This window comes from Quercus suber, unplaced genomic scaffold (assembly GCF_002906115.3).
Source record: "Quercus suber isolate HL8 unplaced genomic scaffold, Cork oak 2.0 scaffold_1398, whole genome shotgun sequence".
NCBI classification, from domain to species: domain Eukaryota; kingdom Viridiplantae; phylum Streptophyta; class Magnoliopsida; order Fagales; family Fagaceae; genus Quercus; species Quercus suber.
In genome coordinates, this window is record NW_027070776.1 from 5,403 (window position 1) to 17,189 (window position 11,787).

General features: G+C 33.4%; 1 protein-coding gene across 2 annotated transcripts; it reads left to right on the top strand.

Moving 5' to 3' along the window:
• Window positions 1–4,086: 4,086 nt before the first annotated feature.
• On the top strand, window positions 4,087–10,215 carry LOC111987992 (uncharacterized). Of its 2 annotated transcripts, none has more exons than XM_024019751.2 (6): window positions 4,087–4,209; window positions 5,157–5,613; window positions 6,824–7,134; window positions 7,289–7,345; window positions 7,751–8,229; window positions 9,713–10,215. In XM_024019751.2, exons 2-6 carry the CDS (start codon window positions 5,195–5,197, stop codon window positions 10,091–10,093), a joined length of 1,647 nt encoding a protein of 548 aa, XP_023875519.2. In that variant the 5' UTR covers window positions 4,087–4,209; window positions 5,157–5,194; the 3' UTR covers window positions 10,094–10,215. The 2 variants fall into 2 exon arrangements, with proteins under 2 accessions (XP_023875519.2, XP_065625872.1); XM_065769800.1 differs by lacking the exon at window positions 4,087–4,209 and adding an exon at window positions 4,610–4,842.
• The last annotated feature ends 1,572 nt before the right edge of the window (window positions 10,216–11,787 follow it).

Sequence of the window (11,787 nt, forward strand, 5' to 3'; positions counted from 1 at the left end):
ATCTTGAAATTTCTTTTGAGTTTTGGTGATGAAGTATTCCATAAATTCATTTTAACATGTGTGTGTACATTACATTGGTCCTTTTTTACTAGGAATTTGAGGCATGGTATTTAGTAAGTTGCAGACCTTAGAAGAGACAAACAAGGGAAAAATGTCAAGTATTTTCTCTTTTCATGCTTCACTTGAATGCATGTTGCATGCCAAGTGTTTGGTAAATTACCTCTATGAGGTATACAATTAGATTACTTGACTTTTAGTTGAGATAATTGCTATATGAGGTTATGAGTTGCATTCCTATTGTGTTATTTAGCAACGTTGTCATTAAGTGAACTATAACATTGTGTTTATTATATTTAGGATGGTGATGTAGGCGATCATTCTCCTGCTACGCAAAATCAATCATCAAGCTTGTGGTTTTTTTTTTTTTTTTTTAAATTTTTTTTTTTAGTTTGCAACTATGATATAGCATTCTAGACATTTGGAATTTCTTGTATTAGGCATAACAATTATTATAGCTAAAAATTGTATTATTGTATTATATTAATTTGATAGTTTGAATATGTTTGATTATTGTGCGGTCTATATTAGCGTGTGTCAACTAGATCTAGTCCTTTATTTTATATTGATTTTTGTTTTGCTATAAACAGGTTGGGAAAACAAATTGTAGGGAAAATATTTTTGCCTTTTTTTTTATTATTATTTTTTATAAAAGGACCTATAGCAGCGCATCGTTGCTAAAAACCGTATTAAGAAAATGCCTATAGTAGCGCTTTGAAAACCGCCGCTATAGGCCATTTTTAACATGTATTTAAAAAGGCCTATAGTGGCACTTTTAAAACCGTTGCAATAGGCTATATTAAAAAAAAAAAAAAAAAACTATCTTAACACTTTTAAATCACTGCTATAGGCTATAGCAGCGATTTAAAAAGCGTTGGAATAGGGTTTCAAATACGTCGAAACCTATATTGGTGCTTTTAAAAGTGCTGGGTAGGTCAAGCGGACCTATTGCCACACTTGTTACGTAGCAGTACAAAGCGCCGGGATAAGCCTTTTTAGCCTATACCAACGCTTTTTCGGGCTATCCAAGTGATTTAAAAACATTGGGATAGCCCCAATTTTTTGTAGTGTTGGATTTTTTTTTTTTTTAAAAGCTAAATTCAAGTGCAACACTAATTGGGACCCAACCTAAATGGAATAGTAGATGACATTGCACAAAATTGCGCCTTAAAGCTCAAGAGACAAAGAATTTCTACTAAATGATATTGGGCTCCTCCAAGCCGATAAACAAACTGCGAATTAAAGTGCTCTTGAGTCCAACTATTCCATAGAATGGGCCTCCTGAGCACACTATCTGCAAATCAAAGTGCATTGAACCTCTAAAATGGTCCATCCAAGGTTCAAATTGCTTGTCTTCATTGTAACTATTAAATAAAATTAAATAATAAATAGTCATGTAATTATTGTCACCAAAACATTCGCTATAATTTTTTTTTAGTCTAAACTAATGTTTAAATTATATTATATCATATAATTTTCATAAAAATTGTGACCTACATGTTATAGTGGACACCAACTCATTTGTCTCTTATTGTTTATTTTTCACTTTTCTTCTTTATGTCATGTGTACACTATAAATACATTAAACTAATTAGCATAGTTGCTTTAGGTTAAACTTCATTGCCAATGTTTTAAAAAATGATACTTCTCTGATTTAAAAATTTGACTACCAAAAGTTTATAAAAATTTAAGAGGAGTTTCATTATTTGTTTTCTATTATTTTATCAATTTACTATTATTTTTTCTTTTAATAAGAAAATTCAAGTCACACATTGTGTTTGCATTATGTGGTTTAGTTTAACTATTGCGAGTTGTATGATTTTTTTTTTCACCGTGTGACTATTTAATAAAAAAAAAAAACCACATGACTTATTATAACTACATAAAAAATATTAGCATATGTTACTTTAAGTGAAATCCTTTCTCAAAAGATTTTTTAAAAAAAAATTAAAAAACTACTTGGATTAAGATACAATTATCAAAAATTTCATTTATTTTTTTGAAAGTATATTAGGGGGGCACTTAGTCTTATACGATATGCTTTAGTCATGTAACATTGTTAAAGTGTACATAATAAATGCATAATTATAGTATTTTAATAAATATTGTACGCACGAAATTTGGTTAGACACAATGAATTCCATAACTTATAATAAGTGGTAAATTTTTATAATGCAACATAAGGATTACTAAGTGCTAAAAATAATCTGCCATGTTAGAAAAAGTCTTATACTTCAACTAATTGACACCTTTTAGTGTTTCGAAAAACAATATTCCTGCATCCCTTAATTATCAATTTTTTTTTTAAAACAAATCTATCATCTCAACTAAGGGTGTGCAGCCAACCCGCCGGGTTAGGTCGGTTTTTAGGGTTTGGTGGGTTGGGTTGGGTTACAAAAATTTCTTTGATAGCGGGTCGGCTTGGGTTCAGGTCATAAAATTCCAAACACGCCAAACCCGACCTGACCCACTCATATATTTAATATATATTTAAAATATATTACATAATTAATAAATTTTTTTAAAAGCCAATATAAAATATTATATAACTAGTTCTTCCTCCTATCCTATATAAAAGCCAATATTAATGTATATTAGTTCATATATTATTGTATAACTGAGTTAGAATATTAGTTAATATATTAATGTATATTTTGTTTATCAACTTAGGTGGCAGGTGAGATATATTTTTTTCTACTCAATTTAATAATAATAATAAATAAATAAAATTGTCCAACCCATGGATTCAACCCGACCTATGTGGGTTGGGTTGGGTTGGGTTGGGTTGGGTTGGACTTATGTGATGGGTTGAATTTTTTTTAACCTATCACGGTGGGTTGGGTCAAAAAATTTCCTTAACCCGACTTATGCACACATCTAATCTCAACAATTGTGAAAAAGTAGAGAAATTTGTTGTGCCCTCTAAGCATCGAATCAAATCTTGCAAAAATTATTGTTTATTTTGGCATAAAGTCCTACCTTTTTTTTTTTTTTTTTTTTTACATAATCACTTTTCAAAAACACACATATCGGATTATCTATATTACACTATATTTCATTTAAATATTATTTTTAACAATTTTTTATTACTCTCCCAAATCATCTCTCTCTACAAGTAAAGAAAATATTAAAAAAAAAATTTGCATATAAACAATAATCATTTATATTTGCACGGTTATTATAGCTATAATATTATTTTGCATAGTTTTACACGAACTTGATGTGGGTATTTTTGGAGTTGGTTGGGCAAATCGTAGACTTATGCTATTTCAGAGCATTCACATCAGTTTGTGCAAAAATTTCTGTCTATTTTAGCATAAGAACCTATTTTTTCTATTTTACACATTTATTTTTCAAAACACCACACATCAAATTATTTATTTTACACTACATTTTATTAAAATGTTATTTATTTATCAATTAAGAGAAAGAGAAATGATAAAATGATTAAAAAATGAAACACATAGCTATAGTAATCATGTAAATGAAACATAAAGTCTTACATGAGCTTGATGTGGGCATTTTTGGAGTTGGTTGGGAAAATTGTAGGACTTATCATATTTTAGAGCATTCACATCGGCTTATGCAAAAATTTGTCTAATTTAGCATATACGAATTTACTTTTTCTATTTTACACTCATTTCTCTCTCTCTTGTGTGAGTGTGTGTGTTTGTTTCTTAAAAAAAAAAGTAAAAAAAAAAAAAATGAAATACTTAGTTACCGTAACCATGTAAATATAAGATTAATAAACAATCATTGCAGCAATTTTACAAATTTACACATACTTAAAATGATTGATGTGAGTGATTTTAGAATTTTGCATCTAATGTGAACAAACTTAATTGTTAAAAGAAAATGTTGAGGAAAAAAAACAAAAAAAAAAAAGAACAAGAGAATAAAATTTAAGAATATTCACTATATGTGACTCAATGAAAAGAACCCAGGTGTTAGAAAACAATTGGAAAGACACACGTGTTCTCAAAAGCGGGAAGGGTACTAGTCATATAGTACTAAATAGAAGTTGTACTAAAATTTGATGAGACTATCTTACGCCTAGGTTTATAACGTAAACTTATCACTCTCTTTAAACGCCGCCGAGACAGACAGAGAGACTCTTACTCTTCACTTGCCTCATTTTCACGCTTTACACAGGTACCTCTCTTTCTCTCTCTCTATAACACAAACACACACTGACACAAACACATGCATACACACACTCATATTCAACACCCATGTATGAGTGTCATGGATGTATCTATCTATCATATGCAGCCATGCTTTTTGACTTACTGGTAGCTTGTCTAGTATGTTCAGCTTGCTGCATTTTTTTTTCTTGTTGTATTGGACGGTAGGTGTATGTGAATATGTCTGTGTCACTGTGTGTAGCTTGTGGTGGTTGCTAATTGTTTGTATGTTAGCTTACCCACTTCCTGAAAAAGGCTTTTATCTTTCGTATTTTGACATGTGTATGTGTTTGGTATGGTTGTTGAGGTTTGTGGATAGAGAATTGTTAATTGGTCATGGAATTCTTTTCTTGGTTGTTAATGCATGTTGTATGTTTTTGAAAGAAAATTATGGTGTTGGGAATTATTGGTTTTGTATTATGTTTGTAATCTTTTTTTATTTTTTGGATATATGGTGGCAAGTTTGATATTACTTGTACATTAAAAAAATGGAAACAAGAGAATTAATGTTATTTTATGATTGGGATAATATAGTAGAACTCAATATTAGAATTGGAATAAAAAATTTGTACTTCATAGCATGATTTCCTGTATGTTGTTGGTATGAGAAGCCATTGTTATTTTCCATTATGCATAAAATTAATTCTCTTATTGATTCTGAATTAGCAACAAAATCTTGCATTCTCATACTGTGCTTTGCTGTTTTTTCTTCTCTTAAATAAGTATTTTCTTTCTTTCTTTTTTTTTTTTTTTGGTGGGGGAGGGGGGATTTTTACTGTGCTTATCATTTTAAGCGATACTGGATACAACATCAAAAGTAGTTTGATGGGTTTAAAATTTCATAAAATTGCTTTTACTCAGTATAATACTGGTCAAATCTTGGTTCATGCTAACCATAAAGGAAATTCTTTTCAGTGTTAGAAGAAATGAACTGAGTTTGGAAGTATTGTGGTATGGGTCCTGCTCAACTATTCATGGACACTGACCTGGACATTAAACCTCACATAACAGCAAAAGTAGCACCCGATGAGGAGAAGATTAATTCCCTTAGAAACTCAGGTGGGAAGGGTTTAATTTGCAGGAATAAAGGCACTCAAATTGAGACACAAGCTATTTTGGGTAATCAAAGTAAAGCTACAAAGTTCCCTGAGGATCTTGAGGTTGATATAGTTGGAAGTACAATTAAAAGTGACATTGGATTGACTAAAAGTGAGGATCCAGATGCAACTGATTATTCTAGCTCATTTGCTGACTCTGCATCTGATATAGAGAATTGTTCTGGATTGAGTGAAGGAGAAGTGGAATCACAATTCTTTGGGGACAACGGTTTGGGTTCTTCATTTGATACATTTGGTAATACACTCCAATTGAGGTTTGTTTTAATCCCATATATTTTACCCTTTAATCTCTCTCTCTCTCTCTCTCTCTCCCTCCCTCCCCTTCCTCTTGCTTTCTTGGTCAAAGATAAGATGGAGTATACTGTAACCCCACAAGTCCCCACCTACCACAGGTTGAACCCTATACCTCTACTCTAGAATGAAGAAGTATGACTACACTACAATGGCATTTTAAATTCTATTGTCTTGCTTATTTGTGTATTTTGAAATGAAAAGCCTAAGATAAAAACCTTATTCATATGTTTTGGTGTATAATTGTTTATCATTTTTAAAGTTCTATGTTGAAAATTGATGAATTGATAATATTTAATACTCTTTAGCCAAGCTTTAGCTATTGATGAAATCAATGAATTATAGGAACTCTTATCCTAAGTTAGTTTTGGTATAATTACTTATCAAAAAAAGAAGAAGTTAGTTTTGGTATAATGTACTCTTTTCTTATTTGATAAGTAGTTTTGGATAATGAACTTAATGATAAAGGAACCATAAATTGATCTAGTAAGTGATATTGTGTTCAATTCTATGAAATCAGATGACAGTACCATTGCTGGGCTGTAAATCAGGTTATTAATTATAATGGTAAATCTAATTTCAATCCTTCCATCATGTTGACACAAGCATCTTTTTGTACGTCATAAAGAGCACATTCTTGACTAATGATATTTAACTGTATAGATGTTGCCAGTCTAAGGAATTCTATCTTCATAGATTACATTTGACCATTGGCTGTTTCGTAGATATTTTTATCCGTGAAAATTTCCAAAAGTTGTAATTGTTTATATAAGCCAAATCAATCTAATACATGTCCAATGTGGGACTTCGTACACACTCTTGTCCACATAGCGTTGTTGCATAATATTGGGTATTATAACCTCTCCCATTCAAATCCATGGGTCTACATTCGTTCCCCTAGCCATATGGCGTTACTCAGAAACACTGACAGATTCTTGTATTTACCTAATTTCTTCCAGTTCTTCAGTGAATGTGAGTCTAGCTATCTTTGGGATATGCTAATGTCTTTGGGTCTACAATTATGATCTAATCATTGTTTAGTTTCCCTAAAATGGATGATAAATGATATGCATCTGCGATTATCTTATGTACATGCTCATCATTATCTTTTAGATGTTTTATACAATACAACTTTGTATGCTTCACTTACCCAAGAAAATTCTTTCATTATAGGAAGAAGAAATTGACAAATCATTGGAGGAACTTTATACGCCCTTTGATGTGGCGTTGCAAATGGACAGAATTGAGAATCAAGGAAATGGAGTTGCAAGCGTTAAAATATGCCAGAGAGCTTGCAGCATATGACCAGAGAAAACAACCGGGATTTGATCAGTTTACCTTTGAAGGATTGGGTTCAAAGTCATTGCCATTTTCTAGTCAATGCTTCAAAAAAAAGGCAATAAAGAGGAGGAAACGAAAGAGAGTTGAAGACACAACTGATTTAACATCATATATGTCAAAACATCACCTTTTCTCTTATCTTGGTACAAGCTTTTTCTTTAACTATAATGGTTTTTGTGCTTTGCTTTCCAACAACACTGCCAACCCCCCCCCCCCCCCTCCCCTACCCCCTCCCCTTCTCTCTCTCAAAAAAAGAAGTAAATAAATGTCAATGTGTGACGTTATGTTATATCGCAGAGCTTAAGAAGTCTGATCCAGATGGCTTTTCAGTGGCTGACGATTTTGGTAATCCAGGTTAGAATTACTTCTGCACATGTTTTATCTGTCAAAAAAAGATCTACTGCACGTGTATTTTGTTTGTGCTGTATAGCATGCCATGTTACCTGAATAATAAGGAAGGCAGTAAAGTATCTTAAGAATTTTTTATTCCATTTTGGTATTTTATAGACTTTGTGTGCCTTTACAATTTTTGAGATAGAGTAGTTTAATTTTACCATCTAAATTTTAGGTAGTGCAATATTGTCAATCTTTGTCAATGCGGCTAACCGCATGTTGCTCTTTTCCATGTTCTGATGCTCAACTTTAATTTCAGTCTAAATGATATGAATTTCTTCTGTTAGTGTTGATCATTCTACTGATATGAATGTCTTTCTTCAAATGTTAACTCTGAATGCTGCTGCTTGCTATTATCTGGGGCAGTAATCACAGACCAAAATGACCCTTGCAATGACAAATTTGGCATTAGTAATGATTGGTCATTTTTTGAGTTTAGAGATGGTGATAATTTTTTGGAGCAAGTCCTTTGGAAAATTGAATTGGTGCACTCTCGGGTTCACAAGCTGAAGAGTCAGATTGATGTGGTCATGTCCAAAAATGCTGCTAGGTTTTCTTCCTCGGAGAATTTAAGCCTTCTAGCACCTGGTGATGCACAGACCAGCTCTGCTCATAGTCCTACATTCTCTGCTGGCAATGGAGACGCTATATCAGTGGGACCTATATATTCTCCAACTAAACATATATCAGAGTATGATCGTGGAGATCTTGTTATGCCTGAAAGTGCCATTTCAAGTTATAAGGAGGCAATCCATGTTCCTGATATAATTGAAAGCACGGCTGGACTGTTGTCTGCTGCTGATGTCACCCTCCATCAGCCACAGACTGGAGATTCATGTGAAGATGTAAGTCTCATCCCCTTAACAATTATATATATAATTTGGTTTATTTTATTTATTTATTTATTTTTTAACTAGATGCTTCCTACAGTATCATACTAATTTAACTGCACGTTTTTATAAAATTTGGCCTTCTTTTTTCATTTAGCTTGAATGTTAGTATATAAAAGTTCCACTGATCCCCTTTCTAATCTTCAAATTCTGAAATTAAAGCTTTATTAAACTTACATAATGCTGCTTCTATATTTTTCAGTAGCCACGTTCCTCTTACCCACTATCTCTACCTATCAAAAAATAAAAAATTCAGTAGCCCCAGCAGAGTATACAATTATTCCAACTACGGCAAATAGATTCTGCTTTTTTATTTTTGGGATAAGTGGCAAATAGTTTCTGCTTCTAAGTACCCGTTTGGATACAGCTGATAAGCTACGTTTTGGCATTTTTAGCACTGGGACCGATGTTGTCAGTGGGTCCTGTGCACTGTTCATTGAACTCACAAGTTGTCTAATTTAGTAAATTTTTCTTCAAAATTGGGTCCTACGGTACTATTCACATATTTAAAAATTATTTTGTTATTGTGTTTTTAGTTTTCAGTAATAAGCGGTGTTCAAACAGATCCTAAATCTTTCTAATTGAACAAAATAACATAGGGGTGGAAAATTTCTTGTACACTTGCTTTTTTACCATCTATGCATCTTTGATTTTTCTTTTTTAACATGTGTATCTGCGTGAGCATGAGTGTGATTGTTTCCCGAATCTAATTTGTAAACTGGCTTCTGACCTTTTCCACTTTTTCTTGGACAAATATCAAAACCTCAAGTTGTCCTTTGCAAGAATATGTATTCAATCCTTGTGTGTTTTTTTTTTCATTGTGGTTTTCACAACACTGTTAAGTACTTAGGTCCTACTGCACTTTGTCATGCTCCTGGAAAACGCCAGCTCAAGAAATATGTTGCACTGTATTCTGCAGTAAATGGTCCACTGACATTTGTAGGCAATATTCTCGACAAAGTAATGGTATACCATTGTATCATTTCTCACATCACCTAGGATGAGGTCATGAGAATAACATCTCCATTAATATAATTTCCTATAATAACATCTCCATTAACAACAGCAACAGTCAAGCCTTATAATCCGTTTGGATAGGGGAGGAGGGAGAGAGAGTAGAGTAGATTTGACCCAAAATTAGCCTATTTTCAGCCAACTCTACTCTTCTCCACTTCTCTTCCTTCTCCTCTTAATCCAAACGGACCCTTAGTCCCAAATTTTTGGAATTGATTATGGATCCTCAATAGATATGTCAGGTTAGCCGCATGTATTATTTTCTACCATTCTATTAATGTTTGTCTCTGTAGAAGCCTATTTTTATGAGATTCTTATGGGTTCATGAACTCCCCTGATATGTTCAGTAAATCTTTTGTGCTGTCACATCTGTCTAATGGTAAATGATTGATCCCTTTGTTATTGTGATATTTAATACCTGCAGATTGTAGATAGTGTTCTGGTACATACTGAGGCAGCTGAAGCAGAAAGGCACACTTTCAAAATGATAGGTAACCAAGCCACTGAGATGCAACAGGAACCAGAGATTGGCGAGCAAGAAAGCACCAATCTCCCTTTAATTCCAAAATCAGAACCTCTTACTGTTCCTTTAATTCCAAAATCAGAACCTCTTATCGTCCCTTTAATTCCAAAATCCGAACCTCTTACTGTAGAAAAATCTGTAGGGCCTCAGGAGCAATCAACTCTGAAAACTTGTTTAGCATCAGATGTTAATTTTCCTAAGAATAAGAGAAAGCGTGGGGAGCGCAAAGCTGGCTCAGTTGGTTGGAGCAAGAGATCGTCAGGTGAGCCTGATAGCCAGTGACTGAAAAATAATATGAGAATCTCTGTATTTCCCATAACATGCAAATTATGTGGCTGGATAACAAATGTGTAGTGTTATTATGTATGAACAATTTTCAGATGAATATAGCTTCAGTTTTCATAGACTGGGAATCATGCAGTGGTTTGGACAGGTCCATCAATTCTGCACTTTCTCTTATTAGTTTTTTTTTTTTTTTAACACAAATTTTAACAGCGTTGTGTAATTGGTTTTGGACCTCATTTTTTGAAGGGGGGGGGGGGGGTGTCATTAGACCAAAAAACTCATTCATCCAACAAAGATGTCAGCAGTTTTATGTTATAAGAAGCTGATTGTCTGTATGACAATTAGTCAGCAATATTGCCGGAATTATTTGGAAGCCTGCTGGTTCTTAGGCTACACTATGAGTACCTCAAGTTATGCAAGCTTGTTGTCATGAATTTTCTCAACCCAACTTTATGTCCAAGGTGTCCAAACTATAACTATTCATTCAAGCAGTTCTTGAATTTCATGTAATAGTGATTGTTCTAGTTGACAAAACCCTTCTCTTTCAAATGTAAAACTCAATAGCAAAAAGATTAGTATAGTTGGGGTTATTTTCATTACAAAAATACCCAGCTGCCATGCATTGCCAAATATAGGGGTGTGCATAAAATCGACGAACCGAACAAACCGACTGAAACTGGTCGAACCGTTGCCAAATTTTCGGTTCGGTTTCGGTTTCATTTTTTAAAAACCGAAATTTTTGGTTTCGATTTTGGTTTCGGTGCTGATTTTTTCACCCAAAACCGAACCGAACCAACCAAATATATATATATTTATGTAATGTTAATGCACAACTGATTAGTGGCCTTAATGGTAAGCTCTTTATGATTCAGCTACTTGATCCCAGGTTCAAGCCTTCGCGCGGGACGTGTGGGTATTTTTTGCTCTTTAATTTTTTAAAACCCTAGTTGTAGCATAAATACGGAAATACCCTTATATATTTTTCTCTTTTCTTTTCTTCAGTCGTCCCTCTCTTTCTTTAGCCGCCCCTCTCCATTCTTTCTTCTCTCAATTCTTTCTTCAGCCACCCTTTCCCCATTTTTTTTTTCTTTCAATTCTTTCTTCTTCAGCTTGTTCCCTTCTCGCTTCAATTTTTTTCTCTCTACCCTTCGGTCCTTCCCCAATTTTCTCTCTAGTCTCTGCCCTTCTCAGTCCAGCCGCCTCATTCTTTTCTTTTCTTTTCTTTTTGCTCTCTGAGTCCCATGGGCCATGCCCATGCCTTTCTCTTCTCTCTAAGTCACATGTCTCTGTTCTTTCTTCAATTCAGATTGAAAAATCACTACAGAGACATGGTGGTAGGCTCAAGCATGGTGGTAGGCTCCTGCTATGGTGCAACAATGGTAAAGTTCTGTCTGGACCCTTTTGCTAATTAAAAATATTTTCAATTTTTTCTTGGAATCTGTATGTAATACTGTAAATTGTTAAACAAATATTGTTTGAAAGTTTTATTTCTATGTCGTTCTAATTTGTTCATCAGCTCTCTCTCTGTTGCTCTATTATTTTGTTTTTTATATGTGATTAAATTTAGGGTTTTGAAAATCTCAATAACCCTCTCTTTGGAAAACCAAAAACCGACCGAAACCGACTGAAACTGATATACACCGAAACCGATGGTTTTCCAGCCATTTTGGTCGGTTTCGGTTGAGAATTTC